Source organism: Scleropages formosus, chromosome 17 (assembly GCF_900964775.1).
Source record: "Scleropages formosus chromosome 17, fSclFor1.1, whole genome shotgun sequence".
NCBI classification, from domain to species: Eukaryota; Metazoa; Chordata; class Actinopteri; order Osteoglossiformes; family Osteoglossidae; genus Scleropages; species Scleropages formosus.
Genome location: NC_041822.1, coordinates 17,656,280 through 17,681,839, shown reverse-complemented (window position 1 = coordinate 17,681,839; position 25,560 = coordinate 17,656,280). Strand labels below are relative to the sequence as shown.

Genomic DNA, 25,560 nt, shown 5'->3' with positions numbered 1-25,560 from the left:
CCGTGTGGGATTATTTCTACACCAATTAAAGTCAGATTACCATTAGCATGGCTTTGCTGATCAACAAGTCTGTTTTATGTGGGGTGGCCCAGCCAATTGATGGCTCAGTGATCTGCGCCCTTATCAAAAGGCGAAGAACGTTCTCTTGTGAAGTCACACGCGCAACCTCGAAAACAAGGCTGTGGACCTATAGAAACATGCAAACAAAGATTTGTGCAATTAGTGTTAAAAGGGTAGGTAGTGCCAAGAGTGGGTGATGTGTAATGAGCTTAGGTTGCCGCCAGTCGTACGTCGCCAGGTGACAAAACATCCCCGCAAGCATCATGTGACCAAACACGTTTCGTTAGTGAACCAGTGACCACGACTACACCCGAAAATACGATGTGCAAAGCGACGGAACCCTACCAAAACAGTTCAAAGTACAACCATTCACGTACAGAAGCGTTAAAATCAATTTCTTTATTTCATAAAACAGAGCAAAACTTGCTGCGGCTGTGCCCGTAGCTTTTGCTGACCCTTTCGAGACAAAAAGGACGGCATTTTACAGCGTTGCCGATCAGGATGCACCCGATGCAAAAGGCACACCTGCGGTAGGTACGGGGGGGGGGATCGAAAGCGTACCGACATCTGCGTCACTCGATCGCTCGGCTGCGCACTGTGAACATCTGTCCCTCGCAGATTTGTCGAGGACTCTAAGGGCCTGTGTGGTTGAGGCTGCGATATGCACTAGAAATCAACCTGAATCAAGAGGACCATTAGTTTTAAACTGTATAAGGCTAAAAGGCACAGCAGTGGTTGTTCGCAAGGTTTTCCCAGTTGGTCGAATATAAAAGGACTGCTACATACACAGGTGTTCAACGATACCCACAGAGCTGAATGCCAATACACTAAAATATCAAGCAGGCAAGTGACAACCACTGGGAGGGGGATCCCTCTCCTGACAGACGAACACAGTCCGGCACAAAGACGGGCGCAGAGGACTGAAGCGGAACGCGAACGACGCGCCCTACTGGTGCGTTTCGGCACACGCCGTCCGCTTGGCGGTGACGAACTCCTCGAGACGCACGGCCCCGCCGCCCATGAGGCCGAAGGCGGGGTACATGGTTCCCGTGCACTCCACCTGCCGCTCATAAAGGCACCTCATGGTGTCCGCGTCGTAGAAGTAGACCCGTCCGCGCTCGTAGTCCAGGCAGACGCCGATGCGCCGGGGCACGGGCAGCACGCGGTCGCCTTGGTCGCCGGATGTTCCGGCCGCACCCCCCGAGCCCTTGGGGATGAAGAGCTTCCCCATGCCGACAGTCACCAGAGTGAACGGCTGCGAGAGCTCGTAGCAGGCGTCCTCGCTGCCGCTGTCGTGGCCGCTGTCGTGGTCGTATCTGTCAGGGTGTACAGGAGAGGTACGCTCAGTGGAAAATACTCGCCCTTTAGGGACAGTCGTTTGTTCTACTGATGCTGTTGGGGGGGGTTTCCAGTTGAGGGGACCAAACTGGAAAACTCCCCTAAAATTAGGAAACGTCAGTGTCGTCATTGTCACGCATGAAAATACCTTCAGGTTTAAAGTGAGATGTACAGCGTTTGAGAAAAGTATCTGCTAAAAGTGGAGTCTTCAGCTGCTCTTAATACATTTTAATTTGTTCACCATCAATAACTGCTCGTCCAAAGGGTTACAAGCATACCTCTTCAACACAGGTTGAGATTTTGATCACCGATGTTTTTAATCTCAGAGAGCACCATCACAGTGCAAAACACTTAGATACGTCTCTGGAGTTAAAGCATTCAACACCAGATCTTCAGATGAGCGCAAGATTAACTCCATTTACACTAAAATAAAGGTATTTGTGTTACTGAAGCTGAATGATTGTGGCACCTGTCCACATGATCATGGCAGCACTAAGGGAGAGAAAGAGCATTCTCATTTGTATAACCACACACACACACACACACACACACACACACTCTCTAAGTCTGTTCTGAGTCATGCTCCCTCAAAGAACACCATCAGGATGATTTTAAGTAACCAACTTTGAGTAATGGTTCATGTTGCCAAACTCTTAAAAGGACCTGGATTAAACGCTCATGTTGTAGTACTGTCAAGCAAAGTCCTTGCCCTAAGCAGCTGTGGTATATATTTTTTTTTTTTTTTTTTTAACAGCAGGGTAATTTTTAAGCTGCTTAACACTGCAAGTCACTTTGGAGACAAGGATCAGTAAAATTACACCTCTGTTTCAGTGCAAAGTGAAATCAGTGGTTCTGACAAGTTGAGACTCAATGTAAAAAGATGTTATCCCATCTTGCATTATGCTAAGCATTATTAACTGTCCAGTCAAATTTTTCATACACTAATTTTTTTGGAGTCAGACATGTCTGACCCTGCTTAAGGAATGATCAGTCATAAAGACAAGCCACTGCAGTCAGTTTAGCTGATTCCAGTGCATCAGCAGCAACCCTTCTTTCCCCCTCCCTCCCACCATCCATCCCTCCCTGCCTCCCTCCTACATAAGGTATTCAAAGTTAAACCCCAGTCCTCTCCACCCCTTCATATAATGCATACAAATAAGACTAGTGCCTGCCTTTTGGGGGCAAAGGAGATGAACCAGTTCCCACATGCAGGGCATTTATGAAATCTGTCCATTTCAGGTTTGAAAAGTAGAAGCCGAACGAGCTTTATCATTCATTCCGAAAAGAAACGTGGAGGTGGTCGCGGTCCTACCTGGGGCTGCTCGTGTCCCGAGGGTTGTGGAACCACTCCTGCAGCTTACAGTCGGAGGCCACGCCCACCTTCACCAGGTAGGAGCTGGGCTCCACACGGAAGGCCCAGAAGTGACGGCCCTGGGAGATGCCCGTGTCGCCGATGATGTAGTCCAGGCTGATGTAGCTGCCCGTCTGCACGCGCTCGGAGGCCAGCAGGAAGGCTAGGCCCGCCATGCTCTCCACCGCGTCGCGACCTTTGCTCAGCACCAGGCGTTCGGGGCTGAAGCCGCACTTCTCGTTAAACAGGAAGCCGAAAACTGCAAGACACACGCAGAGATACAAAACGGCTTAATTCTGCCAACTCATGGCTAATGAGTGCACATTTAAACTGCAGAGTAATGAATTTACTTGCACTTTTCTCCAAAGAAACCCCCAAACTATGTGGCTTTACCTTGGAGAATAAGGTATGTGGCCTGATGACTTACACTGCTAGATACACTATTTACACTGGGTTACTCATCCATACATCAGCGGAACACGGTCACTCGCACTACGGGTGAGCCTGAACAGCATATCTTTGGAGTTTGGGAGGAAACCAGAGCACCCAGAGGAAACCCAAGCAAACATGGGAAGAACACGCAAACTACAGACTGAGCAGTGATCGAACCCACGTCCCCTTGCACCACCCAGGCGTTGACCGCAGCGTCACTTGCCGTGTCACCGGTAAACTTATCTAGCTCTGGTGGTTTAGTTCTGATATAGGGATGACTCATCCAAGGTCAGCCATGCGACCCAATCTCAGCACGTGTCGAATAAGTCATTCCGTTCAGCTGAAGGAGAATTATGCTACAACATGCCCTTTTGCGATTCACTCCCATCTGGCACCCATACAGTGCCATGGAAGTTAATTCGCAGGTAACTTCTCCCACGCAAGCCAATAGCACAGAATGGGCTTCACAAGTCCGTATTCTGATTCATTTCTTGCAATAACTGGTGTTAAGATTGGGGAAACCTGGGTAAAGATGTGTTATTGCTTATGCTGCTCAACATAGAAGGGAGAGTCAAAGCACACTGCGCTCCACTTTGCACAGCCAATGACATACGCATTTTTAAAAAAAAAAAAAAAAAAAAAAAAAAAAAAAAAAAAAAAAAAATCACAGCAAGACATTTGTTTCAACTTTCTCACAAAATCATAACCATCACAAGCAAGTCTCATCTGCAGGAAGTTTAAAGCTGCATTAACTAAATATTTATAACTCATCCTTGCCAATACTGAATGCAAACTACCATTTTCAGTTTAATCATAGGTAAAGCTGTAGATCATTTTGTACTGGGAATGCAGCCTAAAAATTAAGGGTTAAAGGGAAATGTGTGGGAAGCTGCCATCATTGCACCTAGTTTCTAACACTTCATTAGAGCCAATTAAGAGCTCATATTTACACTGTGATACACTGAACACCGTTGAACAGCCTTTCCTAAAATAGCAAATCAAATATCCAAGAAGGTGTCTCCATACATGTTCATATACAGGAACCCAAGTCATTGTGCTTAGGTTAAACACTGGACTCCATGGAGAACAATCACTGCAGCTCTGTTCTCGTAACCAGTGATGCGACGCTTCAGTGCGTCCTGAATAGGGCTGTCACGATTACTCGATTGAGTACCCGGTTTAAAAAAAAAATCCAAGTAGTTTTCCGCCATTTTGCCGAGTACTTGACACGGCAAGGTGGCGGTGTACAGATGAGGATCTGCGCAAAGGAGGGGGGGGAGGAAAAAACTCAACAGTATGGGAACCCTTCACGTTAGACGAGAATAGTTGTCTGCAGTCTGTGCAAAAAGCAACTTAAATACAACAGCACATCTGCAATGCTACAGCACCTGAAAAGGCAACATCCAGGCGTAACAGATGCTCCGCCAGCATGGTAAATTCACTACTAGCTTTAATCATTTTGAATACTCTTAATTCGCACGCAGTTTTAAACACAAGACCGAACATGATATATGTATGATATTTGCATTATAAAGAGTTTCACCACTCAAACACCCAGAGAGCACAATTTCATGGAATGTAGGCGATACCTTAAACTCTGACGAAATGTGAAGTTGTGAATATATCCATGTTTCAAAGTGTTCACATTACTTTTCATTGCGATTTCATAACTCTTACATTCCTGCTGGGGTTAGCATGTTTGTTATTGATCACACAAATCAAGGAATTACAACCCTTACAAAAATTAACCATGGCTTTATGACATTAAACATAGTTTAACCATGGTATTTGCTGCAAAATCATAACCACAAGTTTACTATGGTCTTAGTAACCATAGCATAACGATATTTGTACTAACACTATGGTAGTTAAATCTGCCAGAAAACATTACTACACTATAATAAATCCATGGTTAATTCCTATTTGTCCGATTACTCGATTACCAAAATAATCAATAGTGACAGCCCTAGTCATGAAGAATGCAGCAACGCCAATTTACCGCGGGCTGCTTGCCCGCTGAACTCAAACCAGACAAAAAGTACAGTACACCACAAGATGAACTGAAATGCTGAAATAACTCATACATTGGGCAAACAAGCTGCAGCACTGCATTCAGTCACCTTCAGCAAGCGAAGAGACCGATGATCGCGGTTTAATAGCTTAGGCATTGAGAAGCTGTTCGTAGCCACTCTCACATCTTGGCGAAGACCACTTGTCAACACCGTTTCAAAAACGAGGATTACACGCTCCATTCCTCCTACAAAACCAGAGAGTCGGCTCTAACCTGCTGGGCTGTGTAGTTTGCAAATATTCAATAAAGAACGGTTTAAATTACCGATGATGAGTTTGACGCCTTCTCAGGCTTTCGAAAGGGTTCTAGTAATCACATTTGATCATAGAAAGGCAGAGAATGCAGGACACCCACACATCTGTACAGTTCTCAGCACATCTCATTGCTCAGACACCCTTCCAAGCTGGACCCGTTGCTACAACGTGGCTCTACATGTTGTTATCCCCCCCCAATCTACGCTCGATCAAAATGTACAGACGGGTCTTGATCCGAGTTGCCAGTTAAACTCGGACATTTTGGACAAAAGTGCTAGCCGAGCCTTAAAAGGAGAGCACGTACCAGGCGCTGGGGGTGTGTGAAAGGTAACCTCCGGGCTGTAGAAGCCATACACGCGGTCCCGGCAGCTGCGCACCCTGAAGGAGTACGTGCTGTCCTTGTCCAGGTCGCACACCAACGTACTGGGGCCGAACACCCCGTCGCAGACCTGCCAGCGGCCCTCCTCCTCCTCGTGCTCCTCGGCAACCACCTTCCTGTACTCCAGCACCTGGCGGTCGGTGGGGACCGAGTCCTCGGGCAGCTTCCAGCAGATCAGGCCTTCGTTGTACACGCAGCTCCGGGTCTCATCGATGATAGGAGGTTCGGGCACTGCAGGTTGGGGGGGAGAGAGGAGGAGACCCGTTTATACCATTGAGTCTCATTATTAGTAAGACTTCCAGTTGAAGCTCATCTAGAGAATTAAAGTCTTACAGTTCTAATGTGCATCTGTGTGTACTTTGGGGTACATCAGTGTCGTGACATCACCAGTTGGCACTGCCATCACACCCAGTGCTTTTCTTGGCCACCTAAAGAAAGCACTTTTGTTCCCCTGCAGTTTCACCCTGTGTTTGTTCTCATTGTTCAGCGGTCAATAAACATTTTTGTTCGGTAAACAAAGAGCAGTTAGAAGTCGGAAGTAAACGATAGTAAACCTGTCAAAAGACAAACATCGTTGGAAAAGTACGCAATGCGTGACATTGCCAAGCCTTGAATTTCTGGAACTAAAAAGAGATTCCCTCCTAAATCCCAGGGTCTCCAAAAGCTGGACTTCATTCCAACCAAGGCATTAATTAGACTGAGCTTTGAAAGGCACAATGAACCCTTCATTACGAGTGAATTCTTTCACTCCAAGTTTGTGCAGTTATATTGTGTAGGGGCTTGCTCAAGCTATAAATATCCAACCGTTTGACAAATAGAATAAGTTCATAAATTTTTGAGGGACAGCAAAGTGGAAAAGAACCCAAAGAAGCCTTTTATAAAACGACGTGAATCTTGACAATGTTTGGTCGCCCAGTTTTCCTTCATTACACCACATAATTAGCAATACGATAAAAGGCAAACTGGGCATAACGAAGCTTAATAGGTGCTGGCTGGACCAAACAGCAGCGCACATTGAGACGCAATGCAGCCAAGTCGCAGCATTCCGGGAAGCGAGGGGGGGTGCGTCCCTGCGCCGAGAGCAGGGCAGCCGCCAAGTCTGATGCAAGCTAAGCCTAGAAGCTTCTATCTAAAGAGCTATTGATTGATTGAGGGATGCTGTGGTCAGACCTGACAACCAGCCCTTTCCAGCTACTTAAACTGCCAGAGGTGAACAGGCCAAGGATTTAAAAAAAAAAAAAAAAAAAAAAAAAAAAAAAAAATTTTCGCTCTTCTGAATACATAAAGATCATATTTGTAGGATAAGAATAAGTGAGCTAGTTGCCTGCTCAGTAACACCTGAAAATCCCAAGCAGTAGTGGATAAATCTGGATTCTCCTGTTAGAGATGAGAAATAGGGACACTAGGAATACCTGGAACACAGGAGATGTTAAGATGGTGAAAACTATCAGTAGATAATTTAAAATTAAGCATGCATACATACACACAAATCCAGAAGGTCTCCTGTTCCAAGGAGAATAGTGCATAATTTCCCCTATTCATAAAGTATATGCATTTCAGAATCAATAGTTTCTGCATTAGCAATGTAACTGCTTGCCGTCTCCTCCAAGATACTTTATGAAATACGTACATGGGTTAGTCTCACAAACCAATCATAAATGCCTACTAATTTAGCTATAAATCAGCAACGGGGCTGCAACACTGTTCCAAAAATATTGGATGGCCCTTTATATTTTACAGAATATACATTAGTGTTCATTTTTCACTAAACATTATTGTAACACACAAAGTTTAAATCTATAAATTGGTGCCCCTTGGCAATAATGTAAAATATGAAAAATGTGCCATTAATGTGAAACAGTGCACAAATCTTGTCAAATCTCGGTGCCCTATAAACTGAAGTATTCTGTCCAGATGTTTCTCATTGTTAAATTTCAGTTACAAACAAGGTTTAAGCAGATTTTGTTTGAGGCATCATGGATGAATCAGATTTAGACAAGAGCCAATCTATTGGATTTCATACTTTAGATATGTCACCATTTTCTCTAAAACTAGAGAAGCACTATGGGCTCTCATTACTGTAACATGAGCTCATTGAAAATTTTGAATGTCAATTAAGATTGACTTTAGGACATTAATGGACTCAAAATGATGTTAGGAAAATTTTGCCAAGTCATCATGGTGGCCATCACCATGAGCAAAAAAAAAAAAAATTAAATCTTATTGTAACGGACAATATTCTCATAAGGTTTCATTTAAAGTTCGGGACACTGATCCACATGGAATCAGTCAGGTTATGTGACCGAGTACATCACGTGACTTCCCAGCACAAAAGCTGGATATTGAACAAAGCATCAAGTGTGAGCTCAGACTCACTGGCGGAGTCCAGTCTCTCCCAGGACACCCATTTAACTCTGGGCTCTCCCAGAGTGAGTTTTACTCATCAAAACAGGATTAACTTTTGGGCATGGGGATCAAAGACAGTAAGAAAGAGTTTAAGTCAATGGACAACAGTAGTCAAATCTCCAACCCACAGGGCAACCAGATGAAGAGGAGAGCAACTGGCTAGAAGAAACAACCAATTCAAGTTAGACAGGAACTCAGAAGCTAGAATAATATTTGCACAGTAGCGTAGTGCTGAAGGGTTGCCTTGCCGTTTGCACGGTTTTGCATTAGTTTGCATAACCTGAGTAAGCCATGGAAAAGGGAAAATGAACAATGAATGACTGCGCACTTACAGAAATGCCATGTCCAAGATAACAATTCCAGTTTACTGGAAGTTGGAAAAATAATTGTCTGAAAAGCTTGGTAGTTGATCAAAGAGCCATTAAAGGGATCACCAGAACTATAATGCCTCCAAAGTGTTGAGATCTCAGAACACTCCTGCTTTACCATCACTATTAGTTGCTGGTCCATATCCCAGAAGAGGTTCTGGTAAAATATGCTTGTTAAAGGTTTGATAAAGGAGCAGCAAGTAGAATAGTGCTTAGATGTGCTGCCTTTGGATCCTAAAGTTCCAAGTATGAATCACACAGATGGGTGCATCACCCTTGAACAATGTCAAAGTCAAATTGCTCCCCTAAAAAAAAAAAAAAAATTCCCATTTATATAGCTGGGTAAGTTGCTTTACACCAAGTCACTTTGGAAACATGAACTAATGCAAGTAAAATGCACATACATGTAAATGCTGTTATATTGGGCAGAAGTAACAAGCACACAGAAGTCAGATACTAGGCAGCATTGACAGTTGATGGGACAGGGCCCTTTTCATCAACACATTGCAGGGGCCACACCTTTAACTCAATTTGTTTCTGCATAATGCACCACAGCTAAAACAAAAACACTTCTGAATTAAATATGTAGCTCCCTGCCTGACAACATCTTACTGATCCAGGAAAGTCATCATCTCAACCTCCCACCACCACATCTAAACTTTGACCTCAGGAGAGGGGCAGTGTTGTGCCAGTGACAGTAACTGGGATGAGTGGGCACACAAAATTAGGTTAATTCTCTGAAGCAGACTGAGCCATTGGATCATCTTATGAAGGATACAGAGGCTCATCTTCACCCTCAACCCAGACAATTTACTCTGAGTGGCAATTAAATGAAAAGGGGAAAATGCTCAAGCAAGTTAAGAGCAGCGAGTTGAAGATGAGAAGTGCAAATTGTTGCTGTTCTATACAGGGGCTTTTAATGTAAATTCTTTACCTAAATATCAAGACGTGAGTGTTATTTGAAGTGGCATGAGCTACAGAAGGTTAAAAGCTTAAGGAAGGAAAGTCACCTGAAACAGCCATAAAGGAGTCTCAAAACCCTTGACTATCACTGTATGGGGCATCAAACCAAACAGCAAGTACTGCCATGCACAAGGTCAAAGCCCTGGATACCAGTGCCATTACACAGCTTATCTGAGCCGAGAGCCTGACAAAGTATGAGCGGCCGCCCTGCCTCACCTCTTCTGCCAAAGGACAGCTCTTTAAGCAGCGTCTCCTCCTTGGACACATCCAGGACGAACTCATCGAAGGCAGGGTCAGCTGCTGGGTGGAACATCTTCAGGGACTCTGTGGCCTTCTGGATTCTGGACCAGACAAGTCATGAGGATGGACTCAAAAGAATGAAACGGACATTAAACGGTCTGCTGTGGGCTATGGCTCTTGGCCAAGAGGTAACATTTAGAGGACCTGAAGACAAGATGAGGGAAGGGATGCCCAAGCCACACATACCTTAAAAAGAACATCCCTAAGTAAAAATATTGCAGGACTGCCTAAAGCTGCTTTCTGTCTAATGAAGATCAATTATGTTAGGGATAAAGACAAAACGTGATGCTCAAAATTAACTAGCTGTTCAAATCTGCCTGCACAAGTCCACTCTGCAGGGCTGAAGGCTTAAAAGCACATGGTCCAACACTGGATGCAGTAGTGATTGACTCACAGGTTGGCATTCGTGCCAGTGCAAGCACAACTGGGAGTTGGAACTGACGCGTAAATAACTACCTGATCCTCTTAAAGACATTAAGAGCTCCACATGGACTGCTAACAAAGACTGGTTTGTGAACTGGATCTCCTCCTTGTGTCCATCTACTGGCCACCAAATGAGCTCCAGAAGCTCAGCCTTGCTCTCAACCTGCAAGGGGGGAGGGGCTTACAGGTCATTTGGTCTGCAAGTATTTTCTGGATTAGGGCAAACTACAGGCTCACATTTTAAACTATTCTCAACATTCCACATTCTAGAGAGCAGAAGTATGTTCCAGAGTGCCAAGGGCTGAGTGTTCACCTCATCATATTCAGAACTGATTATGATCATCATGACATAATGAAGTAGGATTGAGTGGTGTCAGGCAGGGCAGTTACCGAGTGTGCAGCTGTTTGGCCGTCTGGACGAAACAGGACTGGTCGGTCTCCTTCAGCACCTCCTGGGCATAACCCACCAGGCCACTGTTCTCCAGCATGCCCTGGTACTCCTCGACCTGAGACTGCAGCTGCTCCAAGCGCCGGGACTTGGACTGCACGATGGACCGCAGCATCTCGTCCTTCCTCTCCTGCAGGATGTCGAAGAGGCACTCAAAGTGCTCGTTGACCTGCCTCTCCGCCAGCTCACCATTCTCCTGTAACCCACCAAGAGAGGCGCATAAGTCAGTCTGATAAGACTGCAAACGGGGCTTTTAAACCATCATCGCAACTACATAAACTGACAACCACACACCATCACTGGTTTTCCCCACTTTCCAGTCTTCTCAAAAGTTGCTATAGATGCTCATTGTTTGCAAGGGTATGTTACTAAAAAAAAAAAATCAATCATTTCAAATTTAAAATTAAAAAAAGTTTTTGATCTGAATGCCTGTTTGGCTAATGGGCACATTTAGGCCCAGTTCCCCTTTCATATGAGAGCACTACTGGAAATAGGCCTTAGATTGGGCTTTATCTTTGTGGCTCATTGCTCAAGTTAAGACAAGGCTCAAACTTGAATCAGTTCTTGCATCATCAGCTGCTTCTAGCTCAATAAATCTCATTTTACAGACGCCATTAAAGATTGCCATTTGCAGGAGTTCAGTAGCTAGCATTTAACTTCTGCTCAAAACTCACAGAAAAGGGTGGGGGGGTTTACAGATTCATGTGCTGCAGGGAGCCAAGACAAGCAGGCATTACCATTCCTGAATTTTACACCAACAAGAGACCAGTAGACCAAACAAGGCAGCAATAAGACAAAGCTGCAGTTTACCAGTAACCTCAGTAGGCAACACAGTGAGTAGTGCTGCTGTCTCACGGCACCTGGGTTGTGAGGGAGGACATGGGTTCGATCCCTACTCAGCATGTAGAGTTTGCATATTCTCCCTATGTCTGTGTGGGTGCTCTGGTTTCCTCCCACACTCCAAAGACATGCTATTCAGGTTCACCTATAGCGTGTGAGTGATGGAGTGTGTTCCACTGATGTATGGATGAGTGACCCAGTGTAAGTCACCATGGTGAATAAGGTGTGGGCTGGTAACAGTTCATTTGAAGCTGCTTTGGGGGAAACATCTGCTAAATAAATAAATGTAAACCAGATTACTGTGGTTTAAACAGCTGTCAAATACAGAACTGCTTCAAGGGAAGTTCGACATAGCAACTCCCAGGCTCAAAAACTGGTCAAGACACCCACTACGTTAAAGGTGAATATCTGCACACAAGCGCCTGACTACCAGAGCAGCTAGAAAACTGCTGATTCATATACTGAAATTATATATCAAAACCAACATTTTGCATTGTACACTAGGTTGCTAGGCTCAAGCAAACCTACTTGTTCTTCAAGTTTCCCTTTGAATATAGACTGTCCTTCACGCAGTCTGGTCTCAAGTTAAATAGTCACACCTACACAAACTGTTCACCTATTTCCTTCTGCCACACTGTCAATAGGATGATACCTATAGATACCAACTCAACCGAGGTGTACAACCAACACTGATAGATACCTTATACAGAGATGCAACACAAAGACCTGCTCCTGACTGCATTCAGCGAGTACTCTCAGCTCCTCAAGCCGAGTAAGCTTCTACAGAGCTGGCTAGGCAAGTAAACAATTAAATCTGTTTCATGCCCCCCCCCCAAAATCCCCCTACTGGAAGGCACCAAGGTGCAAAGGAGACTTAACAGCTAAAAATCAGGTAGTGTTACAGATCTTGGAAAGCTAATTTTGGGGTAAGTAGCTTTTGTGCTATACATGGAAAGAATGAGCTTGCCCTGCAGCACTTGCTCTAACATGAACAGGGTACTGTTGGTCTCAATTTAACTGCTGTGCATTCATTTCCTGGTCCTTACACATTATATGGCAAAAAAACCTCTAAAAGATTTAAGCATCCTAAAATATTTATTACCATTAACCACTTGTCCAGTGCAGGATTGCAGTGGTGTAGAAGCTATTCTGGGAAGGAGGGAGCATAAAACAAGGGACAACTTAAGACTGGATGCCAGTCTGCTGTAGGGTGATCAGACATTTGCCCAGATGCACAAACAGGGCAACTTAGAGTTGCTAATTCAGCTGAAACATGTCTATGGACTAAGGAAACCAGAGCACCCAGAGGAAAGCCAAATGGAGGAGATAAACACCACATGTCTAAAGCAACAACCCAGGAGCTGTATGACAAGCACTACCTGTGACTGTGGTGTCAAGTGATTTAAAGTTTAAAAAGTATTCTGAATATATAAAATATTTAGGATAGATTATTCAATAATCAAGTAGAATGGAGGCACTGACTGGCTGCAGTCTAAACAAGAGTAGGAGACTCTAGATTGTCAATTGCAAAGGGTTCGTAAACCCATTTGTTTCTAGTAACAGCCCGTGCTTTTTAATGAATCCCACTAGTTTTCACGCAAACATCTGAGTAGCAAATAGGGAATTGTTACAAGCCTGCAAGCGTAGCCTTTTCATACGGAAATTATTCAGATGATTTTTCCATTGCACAGAAGAAATGTGTCTGAGACCAAGCCTTTGATGAACTTCCCACGCTTGCATATGCCCAGGGGTGTCCATCAGTGGAATGCACACCTTATTTTACCAGCCAAAGCAAATGCCAGTGGCTTTGCCCCGTCCACTCAGCCCACGTCAATGCCGAGACAAACGCATTCCAAGGCCCAGTTCTGTCAAAGCAGGAGCAGGCACTTACCTGGGTTTGATTAATCAACACCTCCAGATCAGAAATCTGAGTCCTCACTTGGTCCTCCTTGCTGATTAGGTAATGGATACTTTTTGATAGCTTCTCCTAATGGTACAACAAAGTGCATTAGAGAGCTAGTCTCTGGAGAGAAACCCTATCTCTTCCAGAGCGATTCCACTCCACAAAACCCAATATGTCCTTTGTCCAAGAGCTTGAGAGCTCAGGCTAAAAAAGACATGCTGCATTATAAAAACAAATGATCCCATCAAAAATGGATGAACTCAGCTGACCAAGCACAGAGTCATCGTGAACTACTGAGCCAAAGGCATACAAGCCTGCACTCCCAGATTTCATCCAAGTGATTAAGCCATTACAGAAATGGCAGCAGAGTTGAGTTTCATGGTGATGAACACCTTGGCTCTTGAAGGATGAATGAGTTTCAACAAAGCTTCATATCTGATCAGATAGTTACAGTATCCATTTCATGAACAAGTTGATGGGGAAACAAAAGCAAAACCAGCATCTCTATAAATAGAGAAGCTGCAGCGAGCGGACCCCAGCACACGTACCTTGAGGATCTTGTAGGCACTGCTCATGGATGTCACTTTGTGGTTGGCGTGAGAGCCACCCAGCTTGCAGAGATGGCAAACTGGTCGCCGGCACACCTCACAGTACATGTTCACCTTCTCCATCTCGTGCTCCGGACACATCAGCACCTGAAGGGTCGAGTCCGGTCAAAGAAGCCTCTTTCCATGAGGAAAGAAGGGACTAGAACTATGGTTCCAGCCACTACAGGTGCAAAGTCCAGTTACCATTTATCTACTGAATTCTTTAGTTGCTCATTGGTAAGAAACAATGAATATAGTAGGGCTGTCAGTTGCGAAGTACTGAAAACCAAAAGCAGTACAGTAGCATCCCCCCCCCCGCAGGTTCACTTTCTGCAGTTCCCCCCCCCACTGATGGTCAACCACGGCCTGAAACTACTAAATGGATGAAACGAGAAATAATTTATAAATTTTAACTGTGCACCATTCTGAAGTCTCACACCACCCCACTTTGGATATGAATCATCCCTTTGTCCAGCATATCCATGCTGTATATGCTACCCGCCCATTAGTCACGTTGCAGCCGTCTAGGTTATCAGATCGACTGTCCCGCATCGGAGTGCTTGTCTTTAAGTAACGCTTTATTAAAAAGCAAAAACTCAATGAGAACCTGGGCACTGGTCCTTAGTTTTCTTCTGTAGAGAGGGAAAACAGGATACATAGGGTTCAGTACTATCTGCAGATTCAGGCATCTGCTGGGGTCTTGGACAATAACCCCCACAGATAAGAGGGGGACTACTGTACATTGCTCTGAAAACAAGCTTTACTTGGTCTGTGATCAAGTTGGCAACTAAGCGAAAAGGTCAAAGGATTGCAACCCAGCAATGCCTACAAACTGTCTACTTTCATTAGTCAGTAACCAAATTCAGCCGATACAACACCAAACCCACACTGTTTGCATGTTACACTGACTTTGCATAAATGAAACAGTTTGCACAAAGACATCAGGAGGTAGAATGCGTTCTGGCCATGTCTGATACTTTTACGGTTAGTACACCACTGGTTAGGAAACTTGGCTAGTCAGAGAACCTGATGCAAACCTCATCTTATCCTCGTGGATATTTTAGCCAGGCTTGCTCAAATAGTCATTGACGAAGAGACTGTAAGAACCATGCTAGGCATCTGTCTAGATAAATAACAAAGGTAAAGCATTATAACCTTTGGTCGGAAGTTGGTGGTGGGGCCCACGTACTCGTGCTGGGCCTTAGGCGTGCCCCAGGGGTGGTAGGTCTTGAAGCACTCGTTACAGTAGCTCGCCTTGCAATCCATGCAGCTCTTGGTGGCCTCCTGCACTGGGGGTTTGCACATGTTGCACATGATGGCTATAGCAGCACGGGCAGCCTGTCGGTAGCGTTCCACAATGCTCTCCAGCGTAAAGTTACGGAAGAGCATACTGATGCCCCGCTCGCCTAGATCAATGTCATGCTGGCAACCGGGGCAAGGGAAGGTGGTGACGCGGGGCGTGACTGAGAACGAGGAGCGCCGCCAACTGGGTGAAGCCGTTGATCCTGGAAGAGGTGGTGTGGGAAAGGGGTTGACATTGTAAGTCAAATGGGGTCCTTGGGTAAATGCATCACTCTACATATAAAGTTGGAGAGGAGAGACAAGGGTGGGAAGATGAGCACACACACACACACACACACACACACACACACACACACACACACCATTCCCAGGCTCCTCATGTTACAGAGATGGTTCACAAAACACCACACAAAGGGTTCAAGGATCTGGACGGGGGGGAGGAAATTTCTACCTTTTCACAATTGCCTGAGAAATAAGCTGGTGGTGCATCCTATAGATACTGGGACATTTTGTACCCCCCCCATAAGTCACCCAGGAAAAAGAGCTAGTCACTTCTGTGAAGTGTAACAAGCAGAACGCTCACTTGAGTGACAGCTTTACTCAAGATGCTTTAACTTTCTTTTGAAACCAATTGAGGAAGAATATCCTGCTGTGAGAGCCGTGACCACGTTTGAGACCAAGGCTGGGAATCTGATGCATGCAGTGGTTTCTATGGCAACACCTCTATTACCCCACAGTCCTTTTAATTTATCTGGGTTCCCCAGGAAGTAAAGAACTGGGGGCCTTTATTTTCAAGAAGAGTGGCTAGTTTAATAAAAATTGCCTATATCTGGGTTGACTGACCACCAGGATGGGTGGATATTCCTGGTAAACTGCTCCCTGTCATACCAAAAAAACCCCCAACATACAAATGAAGGTCAAGTCTGGACCTTATTCTATTAAGAAAGTCCCTGCTCGACAATATTTTTCCCCAAAACATTTTTCAGGTTACAAGGAGGCAGCAGCAGGAAAAGACTGACATCTCTTCCTCCTCTTACCCAACCCCCCATAGTGCCCCCACCCTCTCCCTTCAGGGGAGCGAAAGCAATGACTCAGCAGGGGGCTGATGCCTTGGGGTTTCATGCAGCTCTCACGGCTGGCAACCAGAGACTCCCAAAACCCTCACGGCTCAACTAGGCCAGGTTTCACTGCAACCGGTAAAGAATCCCAAGTGATTTAAAACCAGCCTCTCAGTGGAATTCTGGCAATTTCATTTCACAGCAAGGTTCACTGACAAACAACTGAGCGTGTCTAATTTAATGGCTTCTGCTTTTCAAATCCCCCCCAGCACAGTGCAGCACCTAGAGTGTAAGAGTTATGAGAATTCAAAAATTAGATGCATAATGGTAAATAAGGGCCAGTCAAGAAGTGCCCACAATAATGTTAATGTTTAAAATAGTAGACTGACTTACCTTTGTATGTAGTTAAGACCTTTGACTAAACTTACTACGTTAACAAGCTCTGGATCATAACAGAACATTGAAAAACACTCAAACATAATGAATTGTCAACAATTGAAGAGAAATCTTTACGGTCCCCTTTTCCCCCCCACCTATCAAATCCCTGTACCATCTTTCAAGAAAATTCAAGCAGCACAGTTCAATTTAGAAACACACTCACAAGGACACGCCGGGCAACTGTTTGCAGCGTTCTACAAGAGCTACGGGAAAGTCGTAAGCACTAATTGGGTTGGACAAGGAGAAAGCATTCGTGACCCTGGATGGCATGACAGATGCAAGCATTATGCACTCAGCAAGGGAGCAGAAGCAGCAGCACAAAAACTGGCAGGAGAAAGGGTGAAACAAAAGGCACTGCACCAACACACCTCCAGTTCACACCAAAGTGTGATGGGGGTGGGGCAAATTTAAAAAATTAGAAATCAACACCAAGCAAAGGAACCACCCAGTGCACATGCTGTGAGGTGCGACAAGGTCATGGTGGACTGATGATGTAATGACTGGGCTGGAGTCTGGGTACTGTAGATGAAAGCCCTATATACTTCAGCATGGTGGGGAAGGATGGGATGGGTGAGATGCTATTAAGTGATGAGCTTCTTAGGCTTTGAGTATGCTGAGCTGGGAGGGGAAGACCAGCCATGCCTACTGTCAAGGGAACACGGTGGCCTGTCACCACAGGTTATGGACGGTGCAGAGAGAAGATCGGACACTGAGCTTTGTCACCAAGTACACTCAGTCTGGACTGGGAATGCACTCCTGTGGAACCACAACCACGTTCCAAATCAGGTCACACGACAAGTAGGGTTTTAACGCAACAGGTCATTACAATTCATTACCAACACGGCCACGACTATTCCATCACTGAAGAGCGTACGCCAACATAACACATCCCATCCCATGATGGGAGTGCCTGCTTTTTTTTGGCCGGGGGGGGTCAGAACATCAGCGTAAGGGATCTGTGGCACTGCATTGAGTGTAGTGGTCAGTTTGCAACAAGTTCAATGTGAAGCACTAGGAGTTAGTATTTCAGAACCCCTAAATGGAGACCAAGTCTAAGACGTCCACTGAGCAGCACATATAGAAGCACATGGAGAAAACCCCTCTTTTGTTACGCCAATCCGCATGAGGGTCAACGCCCACATTAACATTCTGGCCCCAGTTACGAATACTGGGCTAGCAAAAGACTCAGCAAAACGTGGATCCTGCAAAAATGTTTAAGCAGTTAATTTGCAAACTGGTTCAGTTGCTCAGCAGACCATTGAACTGCCAGTAAGAGTGTAATCATCTGCATGTCAGTGTTCAGGGAGGCTACTGTCACTTATGTGGGGGGATTCAAATCATGTTTGTGCTTATAAAGCAGGAGGAAGGGCAGGAAGGGAGGGGTCAAAAACTATACTCACTACAGCTATATAAATAATGGAACCCATGTCTACCTCGCCTTCCGAATGACCTCCTCAGAGAGGCTGCAAACAACGGACAGAGAAGTGAGGTGAGAACAGCAATTCACACAGATGGAGGAGGGTGGCACAAGACAACATTCACACTCACCCTACAGTCTCCAGATCCCTCCCCTGCTTGAAAAGGGGAAACTACACAATCACAACCATCATGTCCGTTCACCTCTGTTTACAGAAGCAACAGCATTCACCGGAAGGACTCAGGTCACGGAATAAAATGTGCTTATTCAGTCCACCATGAGCGTTTATACTGGTGCCAGAAATGGAGGGAGAAAAAAAATTTTTTAAAAATCCCCCTTCCAGCAGTCAGTCATCCTTTTATAAATGACTAAGCAAGAAATTATAACTTTAAAGTTTTAGTTGGGTCAAAAACTTGCCTGCATTCCATCTAAATTTTGTGCCCAATAATACAAGAGCCGCCCACAAAGTAGCATTTGCCCGGTTCCCCAATGCAGGCAAGAAGAATGAGCACATTCAGACTGTGACACTGCTGTCCCCCCCCCCCCGAACCCTGGCCATGCTCCCCAGGCAGGCAGGCTCTGGAGCGGATGGGCCAGACCCCAGGCTCGCAGAACACCCGCCTTGTCCCCCATTCATGCCTTTCCCTCCCTCCATGCAGTTAAATCTCCATATTGTTCCCTTTATTCAGAGCAAATGAAAACAGTGCTCAATTTAAAAAAATAAATAAATAAAATCTGAGCATGATAGTTTAAACGGCCCAAGGTGCACGACAGGAATGCTTTGTTCAGCCACCTGATTCAAAAAAAAATTTCTAGATTCTCTGTAAAGGACATAAAATGACAGACTCCTCTAAAGGATAACCATGTTAAAAATGCCAACACAGAGGACTGATCAGAGGGCTGCTCTTCGGAAGCCTGGAGAGCGAAGCCCCAGCAACCACTTACGAGTGACTTAAGCTTGCGATCACCTGCAAAATAAGACAGGAGCAAAACCAAAATGAGGATGTCAAGGGTGGAGGAAAGGGGTTAGCTGTAAAACCGTGGAAAGTGCTGCGTTAGAGCCATAAAACGCTTGAGTGTCCTTCCCTTCCAAAGGGCAGGAGCGGAACTCCGCAGGTGAAACAAACACTGGACTTCCAAGGAAGGGAAACCAGAGCAAGAAACACCGATTTAATCCAGCCAGTTTAAACCGAGGAGGCTCCGCGCACCTGATCGGACGAGCCGATCCAGCCTCTCCATGCTGGGCGAGGGGACCCTGGAGCGGGGGCTGCCCGGGTTCGAGGACTCGGAGCCCGCGTCCGTGCTGAAGGAGTCCTCGTGGTTGAGGAGGAGCAGCTCTTTAACACACTTGTGGCACACGCTGTGCTGACAGGGCAGGATCAGGGGGTGCGTGAAGAGCTCCTTACAGATGGGACAGATGAGCTCCCTCTCGATGTTCCTGATGGGAACCTGGGGAAGGGGGGAAAAAAAATAAAAGAAAATTTTGCAGGGATGCTAGAAATAAATGCACAGCCAATAAAACAAGGGAAAGATCATATTAAACGGGCCAGGAGCCAAGAAAATGACAAACATACAGCAGAGAGAGACAAACATACAGACAAGGGGCCACGTCAGAGGTCAAACTCCCTGCTTGAAAATCTTTAAAGGGCCAAAAGAAAAGAGAAAAAAAAAAAAGGAGCAGAAAAGTGGAAAAACGGCGCTTGTCGCAGGAACTGCAGCGCTCAGTGGGAAAAAGGGAAGTAACATTAACGGGCAGAACTCAGTCGCTTCCACGGACTAAAAAGTCGCGCATAAAAGCACTTATAAAACACTCCCTTACAAATACCGTCGGACCTCGGCTATCACCCGTAAACAGGCTGTCCCGGTACACAGCACAGGTCCCCCGAACCGAAGCGGCCCACTTTATATACAGTGAAGGTAACGGCACTAAGGGCGGAGGAGCGGGTTCCGCGAAAATAATGCGGAGGAATGAAAGTGAATCAATCAGTCAGTCAGTGGCGACGCGCCGCCGCCCGGAGAGACTCGCACTCACTCACCGCGATGGAGCTGCGTCTCGAGACAGACATGGTGGGGAGCAGCGCCAGAGTAACACTGCGGCAGCGTAACTTGAGCGGTAGTTTCACCCCGCGGAACGCGGAACTGCGCCGGACCGTGAACAATGAATGAAAGAAGCCGAATACGGCGGCCGTGATTAAGCAGCCGCCCGTCCGCACAGCCTTTTTGAGAGCTCCGCCACCCGGGGACCCCGCACCGCCCAGAGATCAGTGGGCGGAGACTGGGCGGGAACTGGGCGGAGACTGTGCGGGGAACCGGGTGGGGATTGGGCGGGAACTGGGCGGGAACCGGCTGGGGATTGGGCGAAAACTGGGCGGGAACCGGCTGGGGATTGGGCGGGAACTGGGCGGGAACCGGCTGGGGATTGGGCGGGAACTGGGCGGAGAGTGGGCGTGGCCAGACTGACACTGGAGGGAGAATGGACGGAGCCCGAGAGTTTCCATGGAAACTACCGCAGCACGGGGCGTTTTGGAACAGAAGGAGGGTAAAGGAGGAGAGAAGGAGGAAAACGGGGAGGGTAAACCTTTTGGGAGGGTGACAGGGAAAGGAGGGAAAGGAGGGAAAGGGGGGAAAGGGCGGGGGGTGCGGTGTCGGAGGGTTTCGGGTTCCACTTCCACATAATTAAAACCTTTGATTCCTTGTGATTCTATAGTATAATAACCTCTTCATTTATCATTTCCCTCACGTCTCAAAGGACTTAGGCGTTAAGCTACTTAAAATGATTTGCTCATTTATGCACCAGGCTCATTTTCACTGCAGATATTTAGGGTAAGTACCTTGCTCAAGGGTGCTACAGCAGGAGGTGGGATTCGATCTTCTGTCATTCTGGTGCCAGCTGATCACTCTAACCACTACACTACCTGCTGCCCTTTTATGGGCTCTTAATGTCTTCTTTTTAAACAGGAGCAAGTGTTCATATCAATATTTAATTTAGGCTTTACGGAACCAGTGCCCCGGCTGAAGTACTATCTATGTCCCCCTGCACAAATTGATGGTTTACCCGCAACATAATCAATTTGTCCAACTGCTCTATGGACAGATTTTACACTAGCAGAGAGTGTTAAGAAAAGGACAGTGGATCTAAAGATGAGCTTCAAGACAGGTGAGGAAGCACAGGAAAATCATCCATTATACAGACCCCATCCAACAATAAAACACATAAAATGAATAATGAAATTGGCGACTTACACTGGTCTCTAAAAACACACCCGAAGTGCTACAATAAAGTGAGGTGAGAGATGAAGACACTCCTTACGTTAAAACCCATAAAGTGCACATAAACGCCGCTGTCCGTTCCATAAAACATTAACAGCACTGCTCGTTTCTCCTCTCAACACTGGTATTCTCTGTTTAGACACTCGGGACCTTGTTCTGGTCTACTGGTCTGTCATTTCCATTTTTCAATACATAGAGAAACAGGTATTTCCATCCTTCTTTTGCCTTGTGGTACCCCCCCACCCCCCACCAACAATATCAATGCTCTTTTGTTTTTTAACTGCTCCCCACTGAAAAACAGATCTCTTTGGCCTGTTTTTCTCTCCCCTCATTGACCAGGTCTTAAAAAATTAAATACCAGCTGTTTTACCGGCCAATACAATCACTTTTTTATGACACAATGCCGATGGTGTGTCACTGCGCGGTGGAACTATGGTGACAAGAGTAGCTCACTGTAGTGCCTGGCAGGATGTCAGGGGTCACCGACCTTTGGTAGGATTATTTTCTTAAAGTATTTGGTATTATGCATGACCATAGTTTCACTATTACACACAGGGTAATCTAGTAAAGCATGATGTGTGAGTTTGTTTGTAAAGGGATGGGGGAATTAAGAGGGAACTGCAGAGGAAAATCAGGCCACCAGGTGGCAAAGTAGTTATATGAGCAACTACAGCAATGAGTCAAAGACAGTGAAGCTGTCTCTTAAGCAGGTAGTGGGGGATTGACAGTACCATGTAAATCTTACGGGATATGGAATTACAAGAATTAATAGTGCATATAACAATACAGCTGGACAGCTGATAAGTTAGTGGTTAGAGCTGTTGCCTTTGGACCCAAAGGTTGAAGGTTTGATCACCACCTCCGGCTGTAGTATCCTTGAGCAAAGTACTTGCCCTAAAATTGCTCCAGTAACATTACCCAGCTGTATAAATGGGTAAATAATTGTAGGCAGATTAACATTGTAAATTGCTTTGGAGAAAGCATCAGCTAAATGAATAAATGTAAATGTAATACATTACAAAGGCACAGATGCATTACACAGTTCTGTGTAACTTGAGTGGAAAAAACCACGGAAATTTGCACTGACCTGTGGGAGGAGACAATGGGTGAAGTGCTAAGGGGATGGGATGAATGGTGGTGATAGTTGCAGGGGCTCAAACATTGAGATGGCCCACAAAAACTCCGCTTGTAATTAATTTATTATATTTAAAAGAGGGGGGACGGAGAAATGTTCTTTCTGGTGACCCAGAATTCTTAGCTACACCCGTCTGGGGGCGTTGGAACCCTCTGCGAAGGTGCAAGAGGATTATCCACCTGTGGAAATCCATGTTTTTTTTTTTTTTTTCAAAAAAGAATTAAAAAAATAGGGGTTGCACACATACGATTGAGAGAACCTAAATCAATTGCATTATATGCAACTTTACCATAGTAAAGCTGCTGTACCTATTTGAACCATATCAAACAAGATCCGATTAAGTGAAAACACAGTTATTTTTGATCAACGGTGTAAAAGTTTTGCGACTTGCTTTTGGAAAAGCTATCCAGCTAGGCAGTAAATAATTTCAGACATTGAAATAATTGCACACGTGCTGCGCGTCTCTGCATGTGTCAGTCATTCTGCAGAGTAAGTAATTCACTGCAGAGCACAAAACATCAAGAAAGAGCCGGAAAAATACAGTCGAAGATAGGTACGGTGGAGAGGAGGGCGCCACGATAGGGCACATACTCTACATTTTATGGTTTCTAAGTGTGAAATAAGGTATTTCAAGTACAGATCATTACATACGGGGTCTAATGTGTCAGGAAGTGTTGTAATAAAAACAGGCATGAGAAAATAATGATTATGAAAATGTACATTTGCATACTCCTACATTAAGCTGAAATTAAAAATCTTTGGACAAAGATAAATGTAAAGAATCTTATATCCTGGATTGTTTTTTTTGTGTCAGTTATGCTATTATTAATTACAACAAATTCATGCCACCCACTGACTTGGTGTCCAGGCTGCTTGCAGATTCCAACATGTTTTATATTTATTCACTTAGCCGCTGTTTCCCTCCAAAGCAGCACACAATGACTGCTGTGTAATAACCAGCTGACACCTTTATTCGAGGTAACTTACAGCGCTAGATACACTGCACTGAACTCCCTAACAATCGCACTCCCTTCTGGACACCAGAACAGTGTAAAATGCACAGTAAGGGCAATTTAGAGACACCAGCTCACCTGAAACACATGTCCCTGGGAGGAAACCCCCACATACACAGGGAGAGCATGGCAGCTCCACACAGACTGAGCGGGGATCAAACCCACATCCAATCACCCTGTCCAGGCGCCATGAGGCAGTAGTGCCATCCACAGCACCACCATGCTCCTTAATCTACTTTATCTCCCCTGCCGCATAGTCCATCAACTTACTTTAATGAAAATAGACGCCAGAGCACGACACAAGCAGATCAAGCCCATTATTACGGAAACTGCCATATGTTCTCAATATCACTGGGTGACATGTAATCGTTGCCGCTGGCACAGGATGAACCGGGTTTAAAATATTCCGTCCCACTGCCGCTCAAATTAAAATTATTTTCATAAATTAGAAAATACATTTGTGTCTTTGTGTCAGTGATCTGGCACAGACTGTATGCCCATACTGTATTTCATCTAATTTTATTTAAAGGTTTTGGTCATGCATATCAGACTGCAGGCTCATTGTCAAAGGCAGTGTTCAGCGTGTACAGTGATGGGCTGAATTTACCTGAACAGGCATGCAACACACCCTTTGCAAAGAGTACCCCCTCCTCCGCATCATTTCACCGCAAACTCATCATTTTTGTTTTGCCATGGTATAAAAAGGGACGGCGAACGATGAGACCCTCCTTCAGATCTGCATGTGGTCCAGCCCAGAATCGGTGCAATACAGCAGTATTCCACAGTGCGTAACGCCCTGAACCAGCGCGCTGTGAAGAAACACTAGAAGGTCCCCTTCCGGGAGGACGGGAGTTGAAATCCCTTCTTTTCATCTGAATGTCAGCACCAGCAGAAGGGATGTTTTTAAATGAACTTGAATCCCTGGGCTGCTCCTCACATCACTTACTTTCACCCTTGTCTGCAAACCCGACAGGCAGAGCTGCAAAAATAATTTTAACACTAAGCCTCAAACATCAGTCTTGTACTTCATGTAATAAGTGGACCTTATGGACACACTGGATGGATGGATGGATGGATGGATGGGTAAAAGCTGTAACTGGTGCGACAGCCACTGAAGGAATCTTATTGACTTTTTAAATTGCATTATCTGACATGAAGACCAGCAGCTTTATTGATTATTATATGATATTTAGGTATGTAGTCAATAATGAAAAGGGCGGCCGCGTGCCGGGTGCTAACGTGATGTCCTCAGATGTTCCAGTGTGGGCTCATCGATGCCGGTCTCGCGCGGACAGGTCCGTGCTAAAATTGCGACGGCGCGTGCGGCAGGGGGATGATCATGATGAAAGGCGGCGCGCTCACCTCTCCCTTTGTGATCCGCTCCACTATGGAGCCGAATTCCGTCATGTCCTCCGAATCGGACATCTTGAAGGATGAGCACGAGCGATGCTGATGCTGATGATGCTGATGAATGAGGAACTGAGGCTATTTGGTACAGAGCTGTATGTGCGCGGGATGCTGTCCTGCGTGTTCTCCCTCTGCGTCCCGCGCGCGCGCGTTTTAACAGTGTTTGACACACGCTCGAGCCCCCGTGCGCGCGCGCGTACACACGCGTACACACACACACACAGACGCTGTTTTCCCCCCACTGACAAGATCCCCCCACATTCGCTATATAATATAACACACACGACGGGACGAGTGGACACCCCCCCCCCCCCCGCCGGGGAGCGCGAGGCGCGGACCCGAGCGATCGGGTACGATTTTGGAAACCGACCCCGCCCTGCTCTCCATCCGCGGCATC

At 45.7% G+C, this 25,560-nt stretch overlaps 1 protein-coding gene across 3 annotated transcripts; it reads right to left on the bottom strand.

Annotated features, from left to right (window-relative positions):
- Positions 1–707: 707 nt before the first annotated feature.
- Positions 708–25,303, bottom strand: trim36 (tripartite motif containing 36). Of its 3 annotated transcripts, none has more exons than XM_018758504.2 (10): positions 25,119–25,303; positions 19,547–19,787; positions 15,279–15,628; positions 14,085–14,231; positions 13,525–13,620; positions 10,736–10,989; positions 9,839–9,963; positions 5,811–6,116; positions 2,711–3,008; positions 708–1,376 (listed from the first exon to the last, which is right to left on the bottom strand). In XM_018758504.2, exons 1-10 carry the CDS (start codon positions 25,179–25,181, stop codon positions 1,007–1,009), a joined length of 2,250 nt encoding a protein of 749 aa, XP_018614020.1. In that variant the 5' UTR covers positions 25,182–25,303; the 3' UTR covers positions 708–1,006. The 3 variants fall into 3 exon arrangements, with proteins under 3 accessions (XP_018614020.1, XP_018614021.1, XP_018614022.1); XM_018758505.1 differs by lacking the exon at positions 25,119–25,303 and adding an exon at positions 20,375–20,551; XM_018758506.1 differs by lacking the exon at positions 25,119–25,303 and adding an exon at positions 20,158–20,210.
- Positions 25,304–25,560: the final 257 nt, after the last annotated feature.